The sequence below is a fragment of the Desmodus rotundus genome, chromosome 8 (assembly GCF_022682495.2).
Source record: "Desmodus rotundus isolate HL8 chromosome 8, HLdesRot8A.1, whole genome shotgun sequence".
NCBI lineage: Eukaryota > Metazoa > Chordata > Mammalia > Chiroptera > Phyllostomidae > Desmodus > Desmodus rotundus.
The window spans coordinates 85,279,909-85,302,873 of record NC_071394.1 but is presented as its reverse complement, the minus strand read 5'-3'; the positions used below and the strand labels follow the sequence as shown (position 1 = coordinate 85,302,873).

The 22,965-nt window shown below is 47.5% G+C and overlaps 1 protein-coding gene and 1 pseudogene across 7 annotated transcripts in view; both read left to right on the top strand.

The window, feature by feature from the left end:
* FLNB (filamin B) overlaps nt 1–22,965 on the top strand; it is a 140,459-nt gene that overhangs the window by 33,811 nt on the left and 83,683 nt on the right. For all 7 annotated transcript variants that reach the window (XM_024556563.3, XM_045192408.2, XM_024556562.3 and 4 more), the window contains exons 2-3: nt 17,695–17,943; nt 21,672–21,769. In XM_024556563.3, coding sequence (XP_024412331.1) covers nt 17,695–17,943; nt 21,672–21,769 — 347 coding nt within the window. The remainder of the gene's footprint in view (nt 1–17,694; nt 17,944–21,671; nt 21,770–22,965) is intronic.
* LOC139441109 (RNA-binding protein 8A pseudogene) lies at nt 1,816–3,450 on the top strand (annotated as a pseudogene).

The following is a 22,965-nucleotide window of genomic DNA, read 5'->3' as shown; positions in this document are numbered from 1 at the left end:
TCCACCCTCCCGATTCACCCCATCCAACCCTGAGTGACTCTTTTTTGTTTCCCCGAATGAAAAAAGCCCGCAAAGGGAAATGTTCTGCTGATGTGGAAGAGGTGAAACGAGAAATGGCAGAAGCACTAAAACGCATCAAAATCAACAAGTTCAAAAACTATTTTGAGCAGTGGGAAAAAAGTCTTAATAGGTGTATTGCATCAAATGGAGAGTACTTTGAAGGTGACTGAAGTTTAAACATGTAAATAAATACACAATTTTTTATAAATATATTCAGGTATTTTGTGGTCCCCCCTCGTATATCAGTAGCAACTTACGAGGTGACTGGGATTCCTTCAACTAAGAACTTCCAACAGGGCAGCCACGGTTCGAAGCCATCCTTTAAACCTAGTTAGGTTTAAAATGGCCCCAGCCCACGCTTGAGTTCCCTCCACTGTGGTGTGTCTCCCTCCCTCCCGCCCTCTGAGGGCGGGTTTGATTGCTAACAATGGCTCAGTCACTTGGCACCCAGCCTGGTGAGTAAGACAGCTGAATAAAAGGGGAAACGGTGCCTTGGGTCAGAAAACTGGGATAACAAATGGCCAGATTTTCTTATCTGTTCAGAGAATCCCCAGAAGCTGGAGAAACTGCAGTTTATTGACTGTTTTGTGTGCAGTGGCCTTGACATTTACGGGGGTGGCACTTTGTCATCTGAGCAGTCAGCGCAGCAGCCCACAGCTTTATGGCTCTCAGGCTGGCGATGCCTTCCGTGTGCACTGACCACTCCAAGTGACTTCAGTGCTAGTCGGTCAGAGGACGGGGAGCACGGCTGTCGTGTCAAGGTCATGCCCACTGGTCCTGAATGAGACCATGCGAGAGGCTGGTACTGGAATCCCACGGTCACCACGGTGTTTCTGCACTTCCGCCCCTGCCAAGTCTAGTGCGGATGTCTCCTCTACCCTTTCATGGGGCATTTGTATTCACCAGGAAGCTGCCATTTATATCTCTTGGCACTGTGCTGAGTGCTCGCCATTCCTGCCAGGTGTAGACATTTCAGCTGATTTTACAGGTGAGGAGCACCCGTGCTTCGGGCAGTGAGCTCTTATGGGATGTCAACCCAAGGGGCTGTAGCCGTTTATACTAAGATCTGAAATCCATCTGAACTTTAGACTTTCCACCTTAATCTAGTTTCCAGCCATTAAAAAAAATAAGTTTTAGACAGCTTGTATTAGGTACTCAGCTGTAATTAAAGTGTGTTCATTTTACAAATTAAGTGCATTCTTGTTAATTTAAAAAGCCCTGTGCTAGAGGCGTAGCCTTATCTTTAAATGTCTTAGAGTGAAGGAAAGCGGACAGAACGCGTACACAGGAAGCCATGGCATGTTTTATAGGACAAGGTTCCTTATACCTCCTCCCAGAGAGGCGTGAAGAGCAGCACATTTCACTGGGCTGTCTGGGGAGGCGGTAGCAGAGGTGGGGTGGGTGAAGAGTGCAGTTTAAAGGGACAGATTCAGGAGGCAAAGGATGTTCTGGGCTGCGGAGCTGCCAGGGCACAGAAGGGCCCAGAGTGGGAAGGGCAGGAATTCCAGACTGCCTGGGACCACCCACTGGCTGGCCTCCCCGCTGAGGCCTTGGTGAGGTCGGGATCATCCTTTGTGCTGTTGACTGTTGACAGGGGTGTGGAGAACTTCAAAAGGGGGGCGTCAAAGAGCTTCAGTTTGACTGTGCTGTCCACTAGCCACATGTGGCTAGTTAAGTTTAAATTAATTAAAATAAAATAAAATTTCTCATTTAGCACCTCAGTCACACTAACCACATTTGGAGCACTCGGTCGCCATGTGTGGCTTGTGGCCGCTGTACTGGACAGCGTACCTATAAAACATCTCCATCACCCACAGAAAGTTCTGTTGAACAGCGGTGCTGTTGTACAAACTACGGCCTGTGGCCCAGTCCGGCCCTGTTTTTGTAAGTAAAGCTTTATTGGAACACAGGCCACACCTGTTCATTTGCATAGTGTCTGTGGCCACCTTTTCACTATGATGCTATATTTGAACAGTTGCTACAGAGACTATATAGCCCACAAAGTCCAAAGTATTTATTATCTGGCCCTTTACAGAAAAACTTCGCCACCCCCTGTTGTAGAGTAAAGGGAACAATAGAAGGTGTGCAAGCCAGGAGTCACAGCGGTGACTGCATTTCCGGCCTGAGAGGATAACTTGGAGGTGATGGGTGGGCCCGATGGAGGGGGTGCATCCATTTGCAGTGACCGCCCAAGACCCCATGAAGGGTGACTGAGGCTTGCCCCACCAGGGACAGCCCACTAATCTGGGGTCCATTTTACAAAACCATCCCATCACTGACGTCTTTACACTCCTTGGTTCTAAAAATTATGAATTGGAGCCAGAGTTCTTTACTTCGTGTGTTTTGGACCCCGTCGGCTCCCTGAAGACTACGTTCTTTTCTTGTGAAAGAGAGTTCCTCTCTCCACCTAATCTGATACTCCAACTGCGCACATCAGGATGACGCCCCGCTTTCTATCATCGTAAACAGAGGTCCAGATAATATATGTGCTGTTGTATTGAAATACAGTTTTCAGGAATACGTTTTTGAGATAGAGTAGTAAATGCACATTAGTATTAAAATGTTTAGTGATAAGATCTAGGAGCAAGTCTAATACTGTCATAATTTTGATGTAGTGATGCATGGCCAACGCTGTAATGTGATGGGAAAAGATCTGATTTCTTTGGTGACAAAATCTCACAGGTGTTGCTAATAACACACCTGTGTTTTATGGTCTACCTTCATAATGGAAAGATATGCTACATTTTAGTTAGGAGTTACTAAAAGCAAAGATTTAACTTTTTTTTGACAACCAAGGCAAGGCGGCAGGTGTGCTAGATTTCATGAGGCCAGAGGCAAAGATTTCGCCATGGATGAGAATGTGGGGACCAGAGCATCCACAAACTGAAGGAAAAGTGAAGAAATGGAAGGGCCGCAGCTTTGGCTCCAATGGCTCCAGCGGGTCGTGCGGGCAGGTGTGTGAGGACTGTGACAGCGTGGAGCAGCATGGGATGAACCTGGACCACAACACTCTGTTGAAGCTGGATTCTCTTTGTCACTGCAGTCCATGAGGAAGCCACCCAAGAAGATGTTCCTGACCAATTTGCAGAGTATGGGCGAATAAAAAAACATCGACCTCACCCTGGATAGGCACACAATACCTGAAGGGGGCGTATACTCTGGCTGAGTGTGAAACATACAAGGAGGCCCAGGCTGCTATGGAGGGACTCAGTGGCCAGGATTTGGTGGGACAGCCAATCAGCATGGACTGATGTTATGTTCAGGGTCCACCCAAAGGCGAGAGAGAGACAGAGAGACAGAGGTGGCTGAAGGCGCAGCAGGAGTACAGACCCGAGGCATCGCCGATGGGTCCTCTGCCACCCAGGTGTTCTCTCCAGAGATTCCACTTGACCCTGCAGCCTTGGAGGAATAGCACTGGGGTGGAACTCACGTTTTACGTTTAATCTCTTACCCTATTGCTTAGTGGTTTGTTTGTTTGTTTGTCTGGGGTTCGTTTTTTCTTTTTGAGTTATGAATAAATGTCCCATTTTTATTTTCTTTAAAAAAAAGATTTAACATTTTTCTTATTCAAGTTCATAGACATCCCCCCCTCCACACACACACACAGACCTTCCTTTGCCAGAGCCCCTGACTTAGACCATCAGTCATAGGACAATGTGGGGCAATTGAAGATGGTGAGTTGTGTTGCTAAATGTCCTGGACATTTAGCTTCATAGGTGATCTTGTGGGAAGTTCCACTCTATCTACTTTGTGAGATAATTCTTCACTGTTATCATGAAGCATGGTGCCAAAGGGAAAGGGAAGAGGCTGAATCTTGGAAGAGGACTAGGAAAGAGAGTGGAAGGTGGAGAGGAGGGCATTCCAGGCAGAGGGAGCAGCTTGTGCAGAGACCTGGAGGCTCATACGCTCGGATGTCCTGCCAGCAGCAGGACATGGTGTCATGGAGGGCAGGGTGGGGGACAGGCAGAGATCGGCTGTGAGGGGCACTGTGACCCTGCTCAGTTCACACTTTGTCCAGAATGCTGGAATGTTTTAAGACCTTAGGCCCTGAGCTTTCATATCAAATACAATAAAACACACCCCTCTCTTACATTAAAAAAAAAAAAAGGTGAGTGTTTGTATATATTGCTATAAAATAATTTGAAAGGTTTTTTAAAAAGTAGTTTTGCTTTTATCTGTATTTGTGCTTTGTTTTATTATTTGGTCATGCCTACTTTATTTCATAATTGATTTCTCAGCAGTCATAATGCACACGAGGGAATTCTCGATGTGAAAAAACTGACCTGTGTCTCATTTTCTAATGTAATACGGTGTTTGTGAACACTAAATGTAGCAATTAGTGGAAAAGATAAAATTTTAAATTCAGACATTTAATAAAACATTGATTAACTTCAGTTTCTTTCCCTTTTCTTATGTTTTGGGACCAGTCCTCCCACCTGCCCCAGTCAGCTTTCAGACTGGTTTCTGCCCGGAGGAGGAGCTGTGCCTGAGGGGCGTGGGGTGGCCCTGCCACGGCCAGAGGGAAGATTTGGGAGGAGTTTTGACATGTGGGCTCAGATGGTGTGGACAGTAAAGGGGGCCTGACGTTCATAGGTGACTGCTGGGCTGGGATCAGTTTAGAGCGGACCAGCCAGGATTGGGGGGAGAGTGGATGGGGAGAGTGTATTCTGGGGGGAGAGTGTGGTCAAGGATCAGTCCAATCGGGTTTGACAGTTGAGCGGTGGGTGCTTGTTTGGTAGGTTTGTTGATTAGTGGTCGTCTGGTTAGGTTGGCGGGTTGACTGTTGACTGTTGGTTATTGATGGTGGCTGGTTGTTGGTTGAGTAATAGATGGCAGTCACTGTCCTCTTCCCCCTGTTTTTCAACTGTGTGACAGGCATCACACTAGGTACTAGGATTACGATGATGCTGAAGCCAGAGCCTGGCCCGGGCCCTAGGACACTCGCGTGGCAGGTGACTAGATCTCAGATTTGGTCCAGGACTGACTACACAGCAGTTTAGAGAGTGGGTGTCCTCAGCGCCCAGGCTGTGTGGTTCACTGCTGTTATGGCTGTGCTTCGCAGCATTTTATCCTTAAGTAGCCCTAGGAATGCTAATTGGATGTTTCTGTTATCATAAAAATCATTTTTACTAGCTTTAACTAAGTTCTCCCTCAACCTCTCACAGGAAGTTAAGAGCTCAGGGTCAGCTGGGTGGAGGTTCTGGCGGTTTCCCCTGTTCACATCATTTGATGTTCTAATTACCCACATCAGGACGATCTCCCCTTTCTGCCATCATAAGTGGTGGTCCAAATTATTGCTTCCATCTCTGACTCGTCCCACTTGGCAATGTGTACTCGGGGGATGAAGATTTTGTCATTGGAAGCTCTGAAGCAAACCCAGGAAGGAGGAGACTGGTTTTGATCTGGATTCCTCTAAATCATTGCTTGTGTTTAAGAATTATAGTTTGCACTGGAACAATAAGATGTTTCTTGGTGTGGTCTTTAAGTGAGTTGGTTATCACCAGAATTTCACAAACACGTGGTTAAGTGGTGTGCTTCCCTTAGCACCCTTAATTAGGAACAATGTTTTGAGAGCCTGCTTTTATCATCCTTTATCTGCAAAACTTGTTGATTCCAGTAGCGAGAGGTTAAAGTTTCTTAATCGCTGCCACTGAAACAGCTGTAGATTAGAGAAGGCCTCAGTAATTTCCTTCCTGTCATCCTCATTTTGTGTCTTTGGCCTGTCTCTCTCACCCCCACACCTGCTTTCTTTAAAAAAATGTAATCCCCCAGCCTAAGGAATTATTTAGGAGAAGGGCGATTTAAGGTCGAATTATCCGAAGTATCTTCTGGAGAATATTAGTGTCCTTTGAGATAGTATTAAAACAAGTTCCTTAAGTCCAAAATAAAGTTGGGAAATGCTGCGTAGCACCCTGGGGCTCTCTTGGAGATTGTCAATGTGCGTTTGCATTTTAAAAGCTCTGAGAAGTCCTGCAGCTGTTTAAAATTGTTCAACTCCATATGTCCCCAGCTTATGTGACCACAGAAATCCCAAGACTTTGGGAAACCAGCTAGCATTTTAGTGCAGTCTTTTCTAAGATGTGGTACGCGAGATGTTACATGACCTACATTTTAAAATTGTAACAGCTATGTATTTTCACACACGTGTGTGTGTATTTGATGCACTAGTTGCTTTTTATACATGTAATTCCGCCTTTCCGGCTTTAATCCTGGGTCCCTGATGGACTAGTTTTTGTGGTTATTAGCAGATGGGATGCTCATCTGTGTTTGGAGAAAAAAATTAGTCTTAGGAAAAAAAGAAAAATTGAGTTGATTTAAGGGGGGAAAATCCTAGTAAGTGGCCCAGGTGTCAGGGGGACAGGGACGGGTTTCACAGTGCGCTCCTGAGAGCCAAGTTTGGTTGGAGCCGGTGTTCGTGCTGAGCCAGCAAGCAGCTTCCGACTCAAACACAAGACTCATTAGATGAAGAACTGGCCATGAAGACATTTGAGTGGGCTGTCTGTGCGGTCACAGCAGCGGCTCTGGCTGGGGTGATGGATATGTAGCCTGCGTCACTTTCTGGCCCTGCCCTTGAGACCTCGGGCCTTAGGAATGTTAGAATATGTTCCCATTTTAGCAGCAAAGCTGACCTGCTATGTGCTTATCTGTTTATCTTACTGTCACGGCTGTTTATGGTAGGACAGGGTTCAGGGGCACGGTGATAAATCTTTTAGGAGGATGATGTAAGCCTCAGCATTTATTTCCGCATGGGCTTTGGCCATTTGGAAAGCCTTTGTAATACCATTATGTCTATGTATGGGCCTCTTCCTTTGCAGCCCCATCCTGGCCTCCAGGCGGAATGTTCAACAGCAGGTTCTGGAATTGGATGGCCTAAATTCCAGTCCCCACTTCACCACCTATGAGCTATGTGAGTTAGGGCTTCGTTTATCTGCTTATCTGTTTTCTAACCTGGAGAATACGGCTCACAGTGGTACCTTATAAAGCAGCTGTGAGAATTTGTTGTGTATAACCAAGAGGCTAGGTCTCCGTATCATAGGAAGAACACTCTCAGGGTGCCGGGGAAGGGGGGATGAAGGGGCCACAAAGGTTTTTATTTTTTTCCCGTTTGGTTGGTTTGGTTGGTTGGCTTGAAAAACATGCTCAAAACGAGATGACTCCATCTTCTTGCAATGTAATCTCCAACATCTTCCACCATCCTGGCAAGTGGTTTGGAATTTCGGAGAATACTTGTCTAGGACAGCCGCATCTGGCCGAGGAATGGGAAGGCCCTTGGACCGTCACTGTGTGAAAGCTGAGCGAAGGGGATCTCCAGAAGGACAGCCTTGCAGACCTGCAAAGCCGCCATGTACCTGTTTGTTGAGAGTAGCATCGCACATGGTAAAAATCATATGCAGAGTGAAAAGAAGAGAGACTGGCTGGCTCCCTCCCATTCCTCCCCATTCCTTGCTCCTCTGCCCAGGAGCAAGTGCACTGGTTGGTGACCAGTTGCTGTCTCTTTGAGAGGTTGTCTGTGCATATGTGAGCCCAGTTGTGCAATTCTCCCAACCACCCCTTTACTCAAAGGCAAACTTACCACACACGTGGCATTCATCATTTGATCAAAATCGTCAGTCTTCCCACATCGGGCCTGTAAAGCCTGATGAGCCATTTAGATCAAATGAAGAGTTCCTTAACATATACATCACTGTGTTTCTTTTTGGGGGTGTGTATCAAGATTTATTGTAAAAGTAATGTGTGGAGTTTTAAGTTAAAAAAATCCCGACAACATGGGAGCCTGAAGTAACAAAAGAAGCCCGTCCTTCTCTGTCGCCTGAAGCCTCCTTCCCGGAGAGCCAGGGAGCACAGCCTGTGTGCCGGCTTCCAGGTCTCTTTGTTCAGATGCAGTTACGCCTTTTCAAACACAGAGTTCCATGATCTATAGTTTTCTAACAATTGTCCTGTTCCCTTAATATATCACGGAAGCCTGTCTGTTCCTATTGAAACAAACAAATCTTTCTCATTCTTTTCACAGCAGCCTGTTATTGTCTCCCCTGAACGTTCTGTGAAGTTTACGTGAGCATTTGTTTACTCGAAGGCATTTCAGTTGTTTTCAGCGCCCCCCACCCCCCGCCATTAAGTTACAGTAATGAACTGCTTCCACAGTTAAAGATCACTTGAGTACCCAAACCTCTCCCTCCCCTCATTAGAAAAAGAAATCATGTTAGGGAACTTTCTTGAATACTTTGTTTTTCAAATTGAATGTATTGACCTTGCATTTAATTTTCTGTCAGCAGTGGCCGGGCCGGGCCCCTGCAGACTGCTCAGGAATCTGCTGGAGGAGTTGGGGTGGCCTGCAGATTTTAGCAGACTGCCAGTTCATTTAGCAGCCCACTGAGCAAAGAACATCTTGATTCTATCAGCTTTAATCCCGTGTCCCTGATGGGCCGGTTCTTGTGGTTGTTAGCCGATGGAATGCTTGTCTGTGTTGGAAGGGTGAGTTCTGGGGTGTTCGGCTCTGAGCAGTCTACATTGTTCACAATGTTAGTGGGGCACCGTTAGTCCCCAAACTTGTGTATGTGTGTAGTACTATATACTATGACAGTAGTCGTGGCAGTCCCCACTGATACAGGAGAACCACAATCAGGCAGAATGCTACCTGCTGTCCTACCTCACAACAGCTGGATGAGGTGAGTCCAGTTATGACTGATGTCACAGATGAGATGGCGAACACAGCAGGGAGTGACCCAACCCAGGTGCAGGGCCAGTAGGTAGCTGTGCCTGGGAGGGGAAGCTGGCTTTGACCAGGAGGCAGGGCCTCTCAACTCGCCCTGCCCCATCACTAACTAACTTAGTGTCCCTGACCTCTGGGTTACTTGACTACCAATTATTTCAGCAAGTGGGCTCCCCTTTGTTTGAGTGGGCTCAGGTCTGCCCCCATGCTCATACTCCTTACGGGTGGGTATCCGTGTGGCATCCCACCCACAGGGAGGAGCACCGCGCCTGGGCCGCAGGGGCTCCGTTACTTTGGGTGCATGTGTATCTGGAGGTCTCCTCCTGTAATTGTAGGGCAAAGGTCCAAACATGGGGGCACAAATCCGAGCCTTCCGCTGAGCTGATACAGGGAGGAACTGTCCAAAAAGTGTCAATAGAGGCAAAGTGGGGATCATGCCCTCATATCTGTCCTTTGAGAATTTCCTTTCCTCCAGCTTCATCCACTTTCTGTTGATAATGGTGAGAGCCAGCAGTTATAAATTATTTGGAATTTCCTTCAGCTTGGTTCCTTTTCAAGACTTTAAATTGAGAGTTTTGCTCCTTTTATGACTTCACAGTCTTTGGGCAGGCTGCCATTTCTGTAACAGGCGTGTCTGAGTTACAACATAAGGCGGGGTATGGGCTGGGGGGAATGCAAACTGGTCTCTCCCCTTTCAAACCAAGGTAGTCGCCTTGATGTGATTCTGTAACAAGGCTCAACTTTTACAAGTTTGCAGTGGAAGTGTGGATGCCTATCCTATTCATCATCATTATTATTTTTTAATTTTCAGTCTTAATTATAAAAGAGGGAGAAAAGAACTGGAAACATGGCCTAAGCGTGAGAGAGAAAGAGACAAAAGGCAAAAAGGTTCCCCCTCCTCTTGTTTTCTTTAAAAGATCTCGAGTGTCTTACCCTGGGTGGGGGGGATGCTGGTTTTCATTATAATAATGTCATCTCTTTGTGGAGTGTTTTAAAGCCAATAACTTATTTTCTTACTTAAAAGCATAATTTGTACTCAGTGCAGGGCCTGGCACTCAGTAGGTGGCTAGGAATTATATTTTGGATGTAAGAAGAACAGATGAATAGGACAAATTGAGCTTTCCTAATTTAATTTTTAGTCTTATGAGTATCCTAATTTCTATTTTCCAGGGAAAACAGGCTAATAGATTTGGGCAGAGCTGGGTCTCCTGATTCCCGTACCCAGCAGTGAGGCCTGCATGGCATGTCTCCCAGACTCAGGGACAGGGTTAGAACCCCTGGTTCTTGGGTCAGAGGAAGCTGAGAGAGTCAGGGTGGGACAGGTGCTACTGAAATAACCCAGCCCTGACTGCTGCTGCTTGGGTCTTCCAGGCTCTGGGCTGCCACCCACCGATGTTCAGAGGCTCTGCCTGGGTCCCCTCCCAAGCATGACTACTTCCTGGCCATGGGGCCTGGAGGTGGGTTCCTTCCTGGTATTCAGTCTCCTCATCTGTGGTATGAGAGTCACGCTGCACTCGCCTCACGGAGCCGTGGGACATGATGTGTATTCAGAGGTGTAGGGTGGGTGAGTCTGGGCTCTGGCAATGAGAGAACTGGGTTTAAATTTTTTGGCAAGTGCCTCAGTGGGCCTTTGTTCTCATCTGTAAAGTGGGATTAACCTTAAAAGCCAACATCAAAGTGTTGCCATGAGGGTTACGGGAGGTGAGGCCTGTGGCACAGGGCCGGCCCGCAGGGGAGGTCTGGATGACTGAACTGCCGTCACGTTTTGATTGCTGTTGATGTGCAGAGAGGAGGCGCTTAGGAGTCTTTCCCGCCTGATTCCTCCTGCCCTCGCCTCTTTCCCCCAGGGCTTCCCAGTGGGCTGCGCATGTGTGCACAGGGTGGGCTGTGAACAGTGTTTCAGGTGAGGTGGACTTGGTATATGACAGACTGAGCCGGAGTCAAAAGGTGACAAAGACCTCGGTCCACAGCCGAGGTTTATTATTTCAGCTGGATGTGTTCTCAGAGCAGCTATGGCCAGAAGCCCTGAGCGGAGGACAGATGCCCCCGTGTGAGCTCACGCTGGGGTTTACCCATGTCGCCCAGTGGCTGGACTCTGGGCTGCTCCACCCCATGCTCAGGCCCTGGGGCCTTTGTCCTGCTAGTTGCCCAGGACAGCTGTGTGGTAGCAACAGAATGAATGCAGGGACCTGTGGCTTTGCGGTCAAAAACCTAGTTTAGAATGCTTAAACCATTTTGAGGTGTCTTCCCCCCCCCCCCTTCTTTTTAAACTTTCTTACAAGGTTAGAAATCCTTATTCTAACTTTTCAAGGCTTTCCCAGTAATACTAAGTAAGAAGGGGTTTACTGAGTACTAGGCCCTTTAATATGCCCTTCTCCTTTAGTCCAAGTGTGGCTTTGTTGCAAGATATAAAGTAATTCTAAAAAGTGATAACAATTTTTTCAAAGTGATATTGCAAAGAAAGTCCACTGGGTGATGAAGCAAATTCAAATTTTAAATAAAAGATGCCTCTTAACCAGAAAATAAGGTGTTCGGGATAAATTACGAAGCAGTATACCTCCGTTGCCTCCTTGAGCTGAAGTCCACCAAAAACCCTATACCAAAATAAAAATATCTAGGAAATAATTTGTTCCAGTTATTCCAGGCAGAAATTGAGAGAGAACAGAAGGCATAGTTGGCAAAGTAGGAAGCTTGAAGTCTGAGGCTAGGCATGCATAAAGGATGTGTAGGAGCCTGCGGTAGAAATCTCAGGGCAGGGGGTTGGGAACGCTACCAAGTTCTGTCGCAGAGAGATCCCGACTCCCACTCCCAAGCCGCGCGCAGGCTACACATTGCTAATCTGCGCAGTGATCTTCCCGCCCAGTCTCCGTTTGCCCATGCCTTGCCCATGGCAGACACTGGAGACCCATTTTCACAGTCTTTCCTGCTGAATCCAGATAGGGCCTCAGAATCCTTCTCAACACACTGAGTTTTAACCTCATGTGCCCAAACCAATTGCTCCTCCCGGTCTATTGTATCATCTCTTGAAAAATTACTAACATAAAAAGGCCTTCTGAATGGACTTTTTATTAACTAGTCCTGACATAGTGATGTGTAAAAATCATTAACTCAGATATTCTTTGTTACTGTTGAGTAGTAGTTCATGAGCAGGAAAAAGAATTGAAAATCCTATTGACCCCAGTGCTCCAATCTGCTCTTATTTTATTGTGGCCTGTATTTGGCCTTACCCATGCAAATAGGCGCATGTGACTCCAGGTCTTCAAGGCCCAGAACATCCTCTTGTTATAAACTCTGTGACAAAGAGATTTAAGAAGCAGTGGGTTTTTTCAGTCTTCAGGTTGGTGGGGCACCCTATTCTGAGACCCAGGTTCCTTCCGTCACCTTACCTGCCCTCTCCTAGGACAAGTCACAGCTGAGGGACTGATGTCAGGGGCCCTGGCTGGCATTAGTGGGGAGAGTGTTTGGATGAGGCACACCCACTGCCCAGGGCCCCACAGTGACGGCATACGTCCTGGTGCTTACTGTTCATTGGGGAGGCAACCACACCACCAAACTGCAAGGGAGGCGGGGAAGGGTAATCTAGTAGGAAGCCGCTTTCCTGGGAGGAGGGGAGGAAGGATCTGAGTGGCCTTAGCCACAGATACCCTTCAGTCATCAGAGGAGTGAGTCACCTGGTTGTAAGTCTTGTCCTTTGTTACTTCAGGGCATTGGAGAGAGACACCGACCAGGGGGGAAAAAGCCAGCTGGGCCCCTTCATCCTGCCCAGGGACCTCTGGGTACCTGAGCCAAAGTGCACAGTCCGTCTTTTGCCTTATGGATAGAAGGACTACTGTATCCCCAGAAATGTGATCCCCATTTTAAGCAACTGACTGGGATGAACCCCTTCAACATGGCCTCAGGAATGAGTGGCATCTGGGCTAGGTTTTGACTGTGAAGCTAGTGAAAGTGGTAAACTGCCAATTTTTAGTTCAGGGTATGCTCTCTTGCTGGGACAACTGAGGCGTATAATTCAGCCATGGTTTTTTCAGGCTGGAAAAGAAGGCAGGATGGGGAAAAACTGCAAAGCTCACCTGGGCCCTGGCTGGTATGGCTCAGTGGATTGAGTGCCGGCTTGCAAACCAAAGGATCACTAGTTCAATTCCCAGTCAGGGCACATCCTTGGGTTGCGGGCCAGGTCCCCAGTAGGGGGTGCTCGAGAGGCAACCACACATTGATGTTTTTCTTCCTCTTTTTCTCCCTCTTTCCCCCTCTCTCTAGAAATAAAACAATACAATCTTAAAAGAAAAAAAAAAAAAGCCCACCTGGGATGTCAGTGAGTGCTGGGTCTGCCAATGGGTTCTGGGCCCAGGTGACTGAGCTCTGCACTGTGGGGTGACCTTGGGGTGGCCTTTCACAGGATAATGCTGCTGTCAGCTCACCCAGGCCGTCAAGGCTGATAGGAAACCCCAGTGCAGACTTACAGGTTACCACCTTTGACAGCTAAGCTTTCACTTTTTTCTCCTTCCTTTGTCCTTTTGTCTCAAGCTTGATAAAAGCATGCTAAAATCAGTGGCAGTAAGAATACTAGCATTTAATAAAAACCGACCAGAGGTCTGAGTGCTGAAGGTGTGTTATCACGTTTAGCCTTCTGAGTGGCCCTGCGCTCATGTTCCAACATTATCCCCAGCTCACAGATAAAGAAACTGGGGCATATGGGCAGTGGGTTGCTTGGCCAGGGTCCAACGGCTTGTATGGTGGCACTGAGCCTCCACCTGCACAGCTGTACCCTTAAGGGCCTGTCCTCAGTCTTCCCGGTGTGCCCCATGCTGTGTTGTGTGCTAGGAGTTCAGAGGTGGCCACTGTCTGGAGCCGTTGAGAATTCTGTGTGCTTTTTGCATCCACTCTACAGCAGGCAGCACTGCCTCTCAGGCAGCACCGGAGGTGAGAGGGTAGGGAGCTGTATGTGTGGCAACTGGTCCCCCCAACAGCCAAGGGTCCAGGCTGTGGGATCAGCAGGGAGCGAAAGGACTCATTCCTGCCTTTGTGGAGCTGACACTGAGCAGAGGAGGCACACACCACACAGGTGATTATTTAAGCACAATCTTAGGTGCGCTGAAAGAGGAGGTCACATGGCAGTGAGGGGGCGTTTAACAGGGGACCCCTTCTAGTTTTGCAGAGTTGGAGATAGAAGAGGCATTGGCCAGGTCAACAGAGGGGCTGGGGAGAGAGTTCCAGGCCAGGCAGGCTGGGGCCAACAATCAGGGTGAGCCCTCACCCGGCGGCAGCGGGAAGCCAGGAGGTCAAGGAGGAGCCAGACCCTGCCTTTGTGGGCGGCTCTTTGGACCAGATTCTCTTTCAGGAAGGTCTGGTAAATTACTGTAGTTCCGTTCCTGGACAACTCTTGGTTCCTCTTTGGTGATCTTGGGCCATGTTGGTCTCTTGAACTGCCCAGCCCAGACGTGTCCCCTGTGCACCTTACATGTCCTGGGTTCACATGTCCTTACATGTTTAGTGTTGTGGCTCAGCCTCCTCTTGGTACCAGAGAGCAGGGACTTCCAAGTCTCAAGACCTGTGAATAGCTCGGCTCAGAGAAGTGACATACTGAACATTTCACCCTCCTGTTAATTCACAAGGTCATTCTTTCCTTTTGTTTTTTGCTTGCACACAACACTGGATTATAGCTTCTGTGCTTGGCACATAGCAGTTACCTAGAAGTGAGGTGGATGTAAGCGGGGTGAGGGGGGTGGGGGTGGTGGGTAATATTAAGTGCCTGCTGAGTACCAGGCATTCTCTAACCCACCTATTCTTACAGCAGCCCTGTGAAGTGTTGACTGATCATTTCCATTTAGTAGATGAGGAAAAATAAGGCTTAGAGAGGGTGGACAGATTCTTCAAAGTGAGATATCTAGTGGAGCTGCTGGTTCCAGAACCTATACTTGAAAACAACCCTGCCTCACCGCCTCTCAGTGGGTAACGGAGATGAGAGGGCAGGGAGCAGAGCCTGTAGCAGCCCGTTCTCCAGATGGCCGTTCTCCAGATGGCCGTGTCGTAGTGTAGAATACAGTGGGTGAATTTTCCCCAAGGACACTAGCAGGAGGTTTTTGGAAACTCCTATGCTAGAAGGTTTTCTGAAACCTCTCCTTGATTCCTGCAAAGTCATGTGGCCGTTTCTGACCCAATAACCAGCTGCACGGTGGCCCTCGTGTAAGCATGGCCTGCTCTCCTTACCCAGCAAAGCAAAAATGTGGATTGGAGTCTACTCAGGTTTATCCTCCTAGGTCCCCAACCCTACCACCCTGGTAATAGCCGGGAGAGAAGGTCAGCACAGTGCCTGCGGTAGGTACACCGATGGTTGTGTGGATCCCACCCTCCTGATATGAGTAGAGAGAGGGGAAAGATCACCATGCCCTTGCCTCGGGGGAACTTGTCCACAAAGGCGACGTTTCAAGAGGCTTCTGAAGATGGCCTTAAAATAGCTGGTTTCCACCCCCCTACATGCACCCAGTCCAGAATTTTGCTAAATAGAGCCTGAAGAACTGATGTGCTGGAATGACGTGAAAACATTCCATCCTAGAATTTGCAGTAGCTCAAGTTAACTTCTAGCTATTAAAAAAAAAAAAAAAAAAAAAAAGCGCCTCTGCCCTCACTTCTAAGCAATGCTGGATGATTTTAAGTACTTCCAGAAGGTGGATGTGGTTTGAGGGTCAGTGTTGTCCAGAGCCAGGACTAGTTACGTGGGGATTGTGATTGGTTGTGATTTGGGGAGGAGAAACTTGTGGCCAGATTCCAACCCACTGTCAATCTAAGCAGAATCTAGGAGGATGGGTGGGCGTGGCGGTGTTGGCTGATTGTATTCCTGAAAGAGGCTCTCCCTGACGCTCCGGCAGAGCAGCTTCTGGCTGACCTGCTCTGCGTTTACACTCCACAGAAACGGCGCGGAGCATACTCGGGTCCGGAAATTTTGTGATCTGCTGTGATGGTCAGACATCGGCACCGTGATGCTGTGTAGCATTTCATTTTCAGGGTGTCAGGAGTCTCCTATTTCATGTGGGTGGGGATGGGGGAGGCCTTTTGGGCAAGTCGCCATCTTTTTATTGTTCCAAGAGTTCGGTGAAGCATTGAACCTTTCCCTGTCAAAATCATTTTTGGAATGAGGATTACCATCCCTCCAGCTTCTTAGAATAGCACAACGAAAGTATCATTTATCCCAGGGAGACCTTAATGGGGGCTTTCCTGTTTGGACACCCACCTTGAATTCATTGGAAACAGAAGTTCTGGGCATTGTATTTTACATAGATTTGGCTCAGACTTTTATTGGGTCATATTTCCCCCAAAATCTTTTTGAAAAAGATTCATGTCTCATTCCTTTAGACCAGCATGTTATAAAGCTGGGTAAAGATAGAGCTAACTAGTTTCGCGTTTTGCTTTATGAAAGAAATCTGCAAGTTTGCATTGGAAAGACATTTAAACACACAACTCAGGGAAGTTTGAGCTTTGCAGACTGATGCCTGTGGCTGGGTGAGACTTCGGCCTGTTTGCTTCCTGACCGGTGCAAGGCCAGGCCCCACCTGGGCACTGCTGTTACCATAACGTCAATAAGCATACACTCCCCCCAACCCCACTCCCCCTCTTTTCCCTTTAGCTTGAATAAAGAAACCTGGCATGGAAAAAAATGCGTGACCGGGACTTTCTTAGGATCGGTTGGTAGCACTTCAAAGACAACCTCATAATAGGACATGTGATCTCAAAAATTCAGTCACGGCCAAGGACTGCCTGCTGGAGAAATGTATGGTCTGGTGGGATGAAGTCCTTGGAGACGAGTCCTGCGCAGAGTTTCATGCAGACTCTTGCAGCTTTATTGACCACGGACCCTGGGAAGCAGAGCTGGCTTCATGTGCAGCTGACAGGGCTCCGTGCTTGCTTAGTGCTCTGCCGGTGCTGTCGTGAAATTCTCCATTCTTTTTGGACAAGGGGTCCTTCATTTTAATTTGTCACTGGGCTCGTGAGTTAATGTAGACAGATTTGCTTACGAGCCATTATTTATACGGTTTATTACATAGAATAATGCAGGGCACCATAATTTTGAGTGAGGATTGCTCGACTTTAATTGGTGTTGCTAACCAGTTCATGATAGTCTGTACTCATCCAGTTTTACATGATCCGGCTTTATTATGACCGGATCTGCAGCCATGAAATTACCTTTGGTTTCTGTGGTTTTGGGTGCAGCCTTTTAAGAGGGTCTTTTCTTGTAAGAGGACATAACAGTAAACAGGTTAATTAGAAAAAACAACCAGTCCTTTCATTTTGAGTGGCATGCCACTTACTCCTTATCAGCATGTGAGTATATATTTCATGTGGTTGTAGTTGGGTTTCATTTTAAGTTCAGTTTGGTGTGTTTAACCAACGTTCAGGTGGCTTGTGGTGGGTGGCTGGGAGGATGGGACAGGACAGGGAGCTCCAAGATGAAGGTTCATTTTCTCCCCAGCAGGTGCTCACAGTCGCGAGTGGGACATGGTGGGCTGAGGAGTGAATGGTCCTTGTCTCTTGCGAGTGAAGGGCCACCGACCATCAGAACTGGCCATTGAATGAGTCAGGGTTTGTCCTGCAAGAGGATGGGATGAAGGGTCTTTCCTTGAAAGGGACTACAGAACACTTAAATTTAGAAAAAGTTCTTATTATGAAAAATTTCAAACATACACAAAAGTGGAAATGATAGTATAATGCATTCCCATGTACCAGTGCCACCAGTTTACAACATTTTGGAATTTACTTTACTGATTCCTATCCTCAAGCATTTTGAAGCAAATTCCAGCATTGCGTCTTTCACTCGTAGACAGTTCAGTATGGTTCTCTAAGAGGTGAGGACTTCATTTACTCTTTCATATGAGCGTGAGTCACTCCCATGCAGCCTAGGAGAGTGACCAAGCCTGTGCCTCTCTCCCCAGATAGCAAAGCCATTGTGGATGGGAACCTGAAGCTCATCTTGGGCCTGGTGTGGACACTGATCCTGCATTATTCCATCTCCATGCCCGTGTGGGAGGATGAAGGGGATGATGATGCCAAGAAGCAGACGCCAAAGCAGAGGCTGCTGGGATGGATTCAGAACAAGATCCCCTATCTGCCCATCACCAACTTCAACCAGAACTGGCAAGACGGCAAAGCGCTGGGTGCCCTGGTGGACAGCTGTGCTCCAGGTAAGTGCCCGTGGCTGCCTAAGCTATCTTTTTGGGATGGGGGTATGTGGGACCCAGGGGTCTTGGTTTTCACTGGGAAAGCTAGGTTTGCTGTGATTGGTGTACTTCTGGTTTTAGCCCATTGTAAGATAGTGAAAGGAACTAAAAATGTCTCCATTTACTTTTCCATTGGCAGGTCTTAAAGGTGTCTCCACCGACTTGTTTGAGTATTGATTTCAGTTATTTATCCCAACTCCCGATGAAGGCTTTAATGCTGGAGCAGGCCTTGGGGTTAGCTTCTACACTCCAAAGTCCTGCGTCTTCCCACAGTTGGTGCCTAGTTTCCCGTAGCCTCTGGCAAAAACATGTGGCCCTGTTAAGTGGCTTGGCATGAAAATTTGAAAACTTTCATTGAGTGGAAAGTACCCATTTTTATCCACCACTGGCTTGACTATATATGGCTTTCTTTGCCCTTTTCTCTCGCTGCCGTGAAGCAGGGCTTGGTCAGGATCCACTTGGAGCCCTTTCCGCCCTTCCCGGAGGGGCGAGCGTGCCCCAAGGCAGTGATTATCCTCCTAGAGGGATTAGACTGATGGGTAGAGTTTGCTGGGACACACTCAATAGGAAAACCAGAGCCTGTGTTTATATGTACCTCCCCAAATTGTTTTCAGTAAAAAGCTCTCATAATCATATTTTCCATTTCCTGAGTGCCATGTATGTGTTGGGCACATTAACACTTAATAAGCTAGTGGTTCCCAGCATGCTCAGAGCAGAATTATCTGGTGTCAGTTGGGTAGGGGAGGAGGACTGACTTGAAGCCTTATTCCTCCTTCAGAGCCTGAAGCTGGTGGCATCCAGAAGTAACTCTGAGCTCAGCAGTGGTTCATTTCCCAGTGCCCTCTGCCTTGCTTACATCCAGAGACACATTTTAGGAGACCTCTTTCCAGTTTAAACCTGGGGGTTTTTACTCTGGTACTTGTGCTTACAAAGGATTTTAAGATAATTCTAGCTTTGGCCTTTGAGCAAGTGGATTTTTTTAATTATGCAGGATGCTAGCTCAGCCTTTTTCGATATATCCAGGAATGGCACTGTGAGATTGTTACCAAACAGCAAGTGAGGTCCTGCCGCCCGCTGCCACCGTCTAGGGAAATTCCAGAGGCAGAGGTTTGGTGAAAAAGGAAAGGAGTCTTTGTTCAAAAGCTACACAATTTTAGCCCTGGCTGGGGTGGCTCAGTGGATTGAGTGCTGGCCTGCGAAAAGGGTTGCCGGTTTGAGTCCCAGTCAGGGCACACGCCTGGATTGTGGGCCAGGTCCCCAGTAAGAGGGGGGCATGCAAGAGACAGCCACACATCGGAGGAAACACTGATGTTTCTCTCCCTCTCTTTCTGCTCCCTTCCCCTCTCTCTAAAAATAAATAATAATATCTTAAAAAAGCTACACAATTTTAGAATAAAAGCTTTCCACATGCATTGCTCACTTAAGCCTATAAACTAAAGCTGAAATCTTTTAACTCTTGAGTTCTAGCTTTAATCACTTAGTCTATCAGTTAAGGCTCAAATCTTCAACTCTTCTTCCCCTATCATTGCTCCTGTTTGCTTTTTAAAAAAGGTTTATTTATTTATTTATTTTTAGAGAGAGGGAAAGGAAAGGAGAAAGAGAGGAAGAGCAACATTGATGTAGGAGAGAGGCATCAATTGGTTGCCTCTCACAAACCCTCAGCTGGGGACCTGGCCTGCAACCCAGACATGTGCCCTGACTGGTAATCGAACCAGTGACCTTTTGGTTTGCAGGCTAGTGCTCAATCCACTGAGCCACACCAACCAGGGCCCCCCTGTTAGTTTTTAATTATCTTATTTCTGTATGATTAATTAAAAAACTAAGACCTCATAAGATACAAAAGCTACACAATTATGGAAGAAGGGCAGGCTTCTTCTGTCTCAGAGTCCTTCCCCTCTAGAACACCCAAAGAAGAATAACCCTGCCCTCCTCTGCCAGGCCAGACCAATTTTAGGCTGCACCCAGAGTTCCTTCTTCCATTTAAAATACTGTCCTTTGGGAGATGCAAGCAGCTACAGAATGATAATCAGGCATCCTCAAGGAAGAGAAAGAGAGCCCATTTCTGCCTTCCCTGCGTTTAAATTGTGGGTGTCACACTCCTTTTAACCAGGGGCCACATCAGCCTCGCGGTTGCCTTCAAAGGGCCGAATGTAGTTTCAACTCCTTATCTTTAACAGTTGAGGAGTAGTTATATTTATCCAGTCCTAAAATTATTTTGGCTCTTTGAAGGCAACCGCGAGGCTGATGTAGACCCCGGTGAAAAGGAGTGTGACACCCCTGGTTTAAATCTTCTGGCTCATAGTTGGAGAGGTGTTCAGCTTCTCAGCCAGTCCTGCCCGTAACTTTTTATCATTGCCTCCGGCAACCTCCTCCCTAATCCCCCCTAGTGATCTGATCAGATCTCTCTGCATCACTATTGAGACTTAAAATAGAACTATATTTTTGTCCTTTGTCCCCTTTCCTGGCACTGAGCTCCTAAAACTCATGGAATTTCCTAAGTGACAAGAGCCATGACAGTTGGTGTCTTCCAGCCACACCTGAGTTTGTGTATGAGGGTGGGGCCTGGTTGTGAGGGGAAGCCGCCAATCGGAGGATTGGAACTTTCAGCTCTAAGGCTGAGGTAATCCCCACTGGCCAGTGGTTTGATCAGTCCTGCTTGTATAATGGTTTCCACAAAAATCCCTGAACTGTGGGGTTTAGGGAGTCTCCAGATTGGTGACCACATGGAGGTCCTGAGAGCGTGGTACCCTTAAGAGAGGGCATGGGAGCTCCTCGCCCTGTCTCCTACCTTGCCCTATGCATCTCTTCCACCTTCCTATTCTGAGTTGTATCCTTCTATAATAAACTGGTAATCTAGTAAGCAAACTGTTTTCCTGAGTTCTGCAAGCCACTGCAGTAAATGATTAAAGCTGAGGAAGGAGTTGTGGGTTCGTACCTGGTCAGTCAGAAGCCCAGGTGTCAACCTGGACTTAGGATTGGTGTCCGAAGCGGAAGGAGGGGGTGAGTCTTGTGGGACTGAGCTCTTAACTTTTGGGATCTGTTGCTGTCCCAGGTAGAAAGTGTCAGCACTGAGTTCAGTTGTAGGATATCCAGCTGGTGTCAACCCTACACATTTGGTGACCAGGGCACAGAAGTGTAAGTGTGGACGGTCAGAAAAATCCCTCCTGCAGAAAGTCACGGGGCACAAGTGGGTTTACAGGCTTTGTTCGTTCATTCATTCGTGTATTTCACACCGCTGAGGAAGGAGTGGCTAACCCCCATTTTAATTCAAGAAGATAACATCCTGAAGGAGACGTCTCAGCTGAGACAGAATAGTTCCACCTTTGCCTGCTCACATCTGTGATACTTTTTTCTGTAAAATATATACAGATGCTCTTTGACTTATATAGGGTTATGTCTCGATAAACACATTGTAAGTTGAAAATATTGTAACTCAGAAATGCATTTCATATACTAACCTATCCTACTTTAAACATGTTCAGAGCACTTACCCTACGGTTGGGCAAAATCATCTCTGCCACTGTCCAGCCGTCGCAGGGGTACCGCACTGTATACCACTAGCCTGGGAACAGACCAAAATTCGAAACTGAGTATGGTTTCTATTGAATATGGACTGCTTTTGCACCATCGTAAATTCCAAAAATCTCTTTAGTCAGCTAATGCTAACAGCATCTTTTGGGTTTTGTTAACAGGTCTGTGCCCAGACTGGGAATCCTGGGACCCACAGAAGCCTGTGGACAATGCACGAGAAGCCATGCAGCAGGCAGACGACTGGCTGGGAGTCCCACAGGTATTCGTCCAGCGTGCCCGTCCCGCAGGGCTGTTTCCACCCTCCCGCTTGCTCTGCAGCGGTGTGGGTGCCTCTGGGTCGGGCAGGCCGTCTGACCCCCTCGGCATTAGCCTGCAAAGGGGCGTGTTCCCACCTTGGCCTGCTTTCCGTGAGAACGCTTTTTTGATATCAGATCATCCTGTGTGGTTACCACAGAGGCCTCCCCTGAGCTTGTCAGGTTTGGTGTGTGTCCCTCTCATCCACACTTAGAACTTTTAAAAAAAATTTACATCAGGATAACCTACAACTAATGAAAATTGGGGAAGAATTTGTATTGACCATAATCCTATCACAGAAATATCACAGGAGAACTTGGAAATTATGATAAGCCTTAGATACCATTTACAGTAGCCCTTCCAAGGAGTCTAAAAAACTTCCCCATGAAAGTTGGCCACTGTGATTCCCGAGTTCCAAGCCCTCGTCAAGAAAACCTGTGGGTATATCCAGTGCATGGGATGAGCAGCCTCACCACAGGCTCCATTATGGTCCAAGCTGGTGTTCAGAGCTCAGCCCGGTGCCCTTTGTAACAGGACCCCTTGGCAGGTAGAAAAACTTGCCCGTATTTCTTTGGTTTGGCTTTGGCACCTTGGCTCTGCTTCGTGGCCCTTTTCTTGGCTTTTCCATCCTCAGGAAGTGGTGTGGTATGTTTTCCAGCTCTTAAACCTAAAACCATCTCCTTCTGACGTTCATGTGATGTTGGCACCGTAAAGTTGGTGAAGGAATTGCCCAGAAGGAATGCCAAATCAACGTACTTCTCCACATTATGGAACATACTGTACAAACCCAAATATTCTGCTATTTTGTTGCTGCAGGCAAATCATGAGAATGGGTTGTCGGGTGTGTGTGTGTGTGCGTGCGTGTGAGTTACCATGGGATGAGGGAAGCTGGGTGCATATGTTGTTCATCAGCAATTGGTTAACCTGGGTCATGAGACAGAGTCTCGTGTTCCTCTCAGCGGCTCGCCTCTTGTTGGGGCAGGAGGGTTTACTGCGCTGTTTGGGGCTGGGTCAGGCGGTGGAACTGAAGCTACGATGCCTTCAGTGAGGCTGCCTGTCCAGCATGGGTTATAAATAACTTGACTAATATTCTTGCTCCAAAGATGAGTATCTGTAGACATTTATCACCTCCCCATGTTTTTAATGGCTCCTAACGTAGAG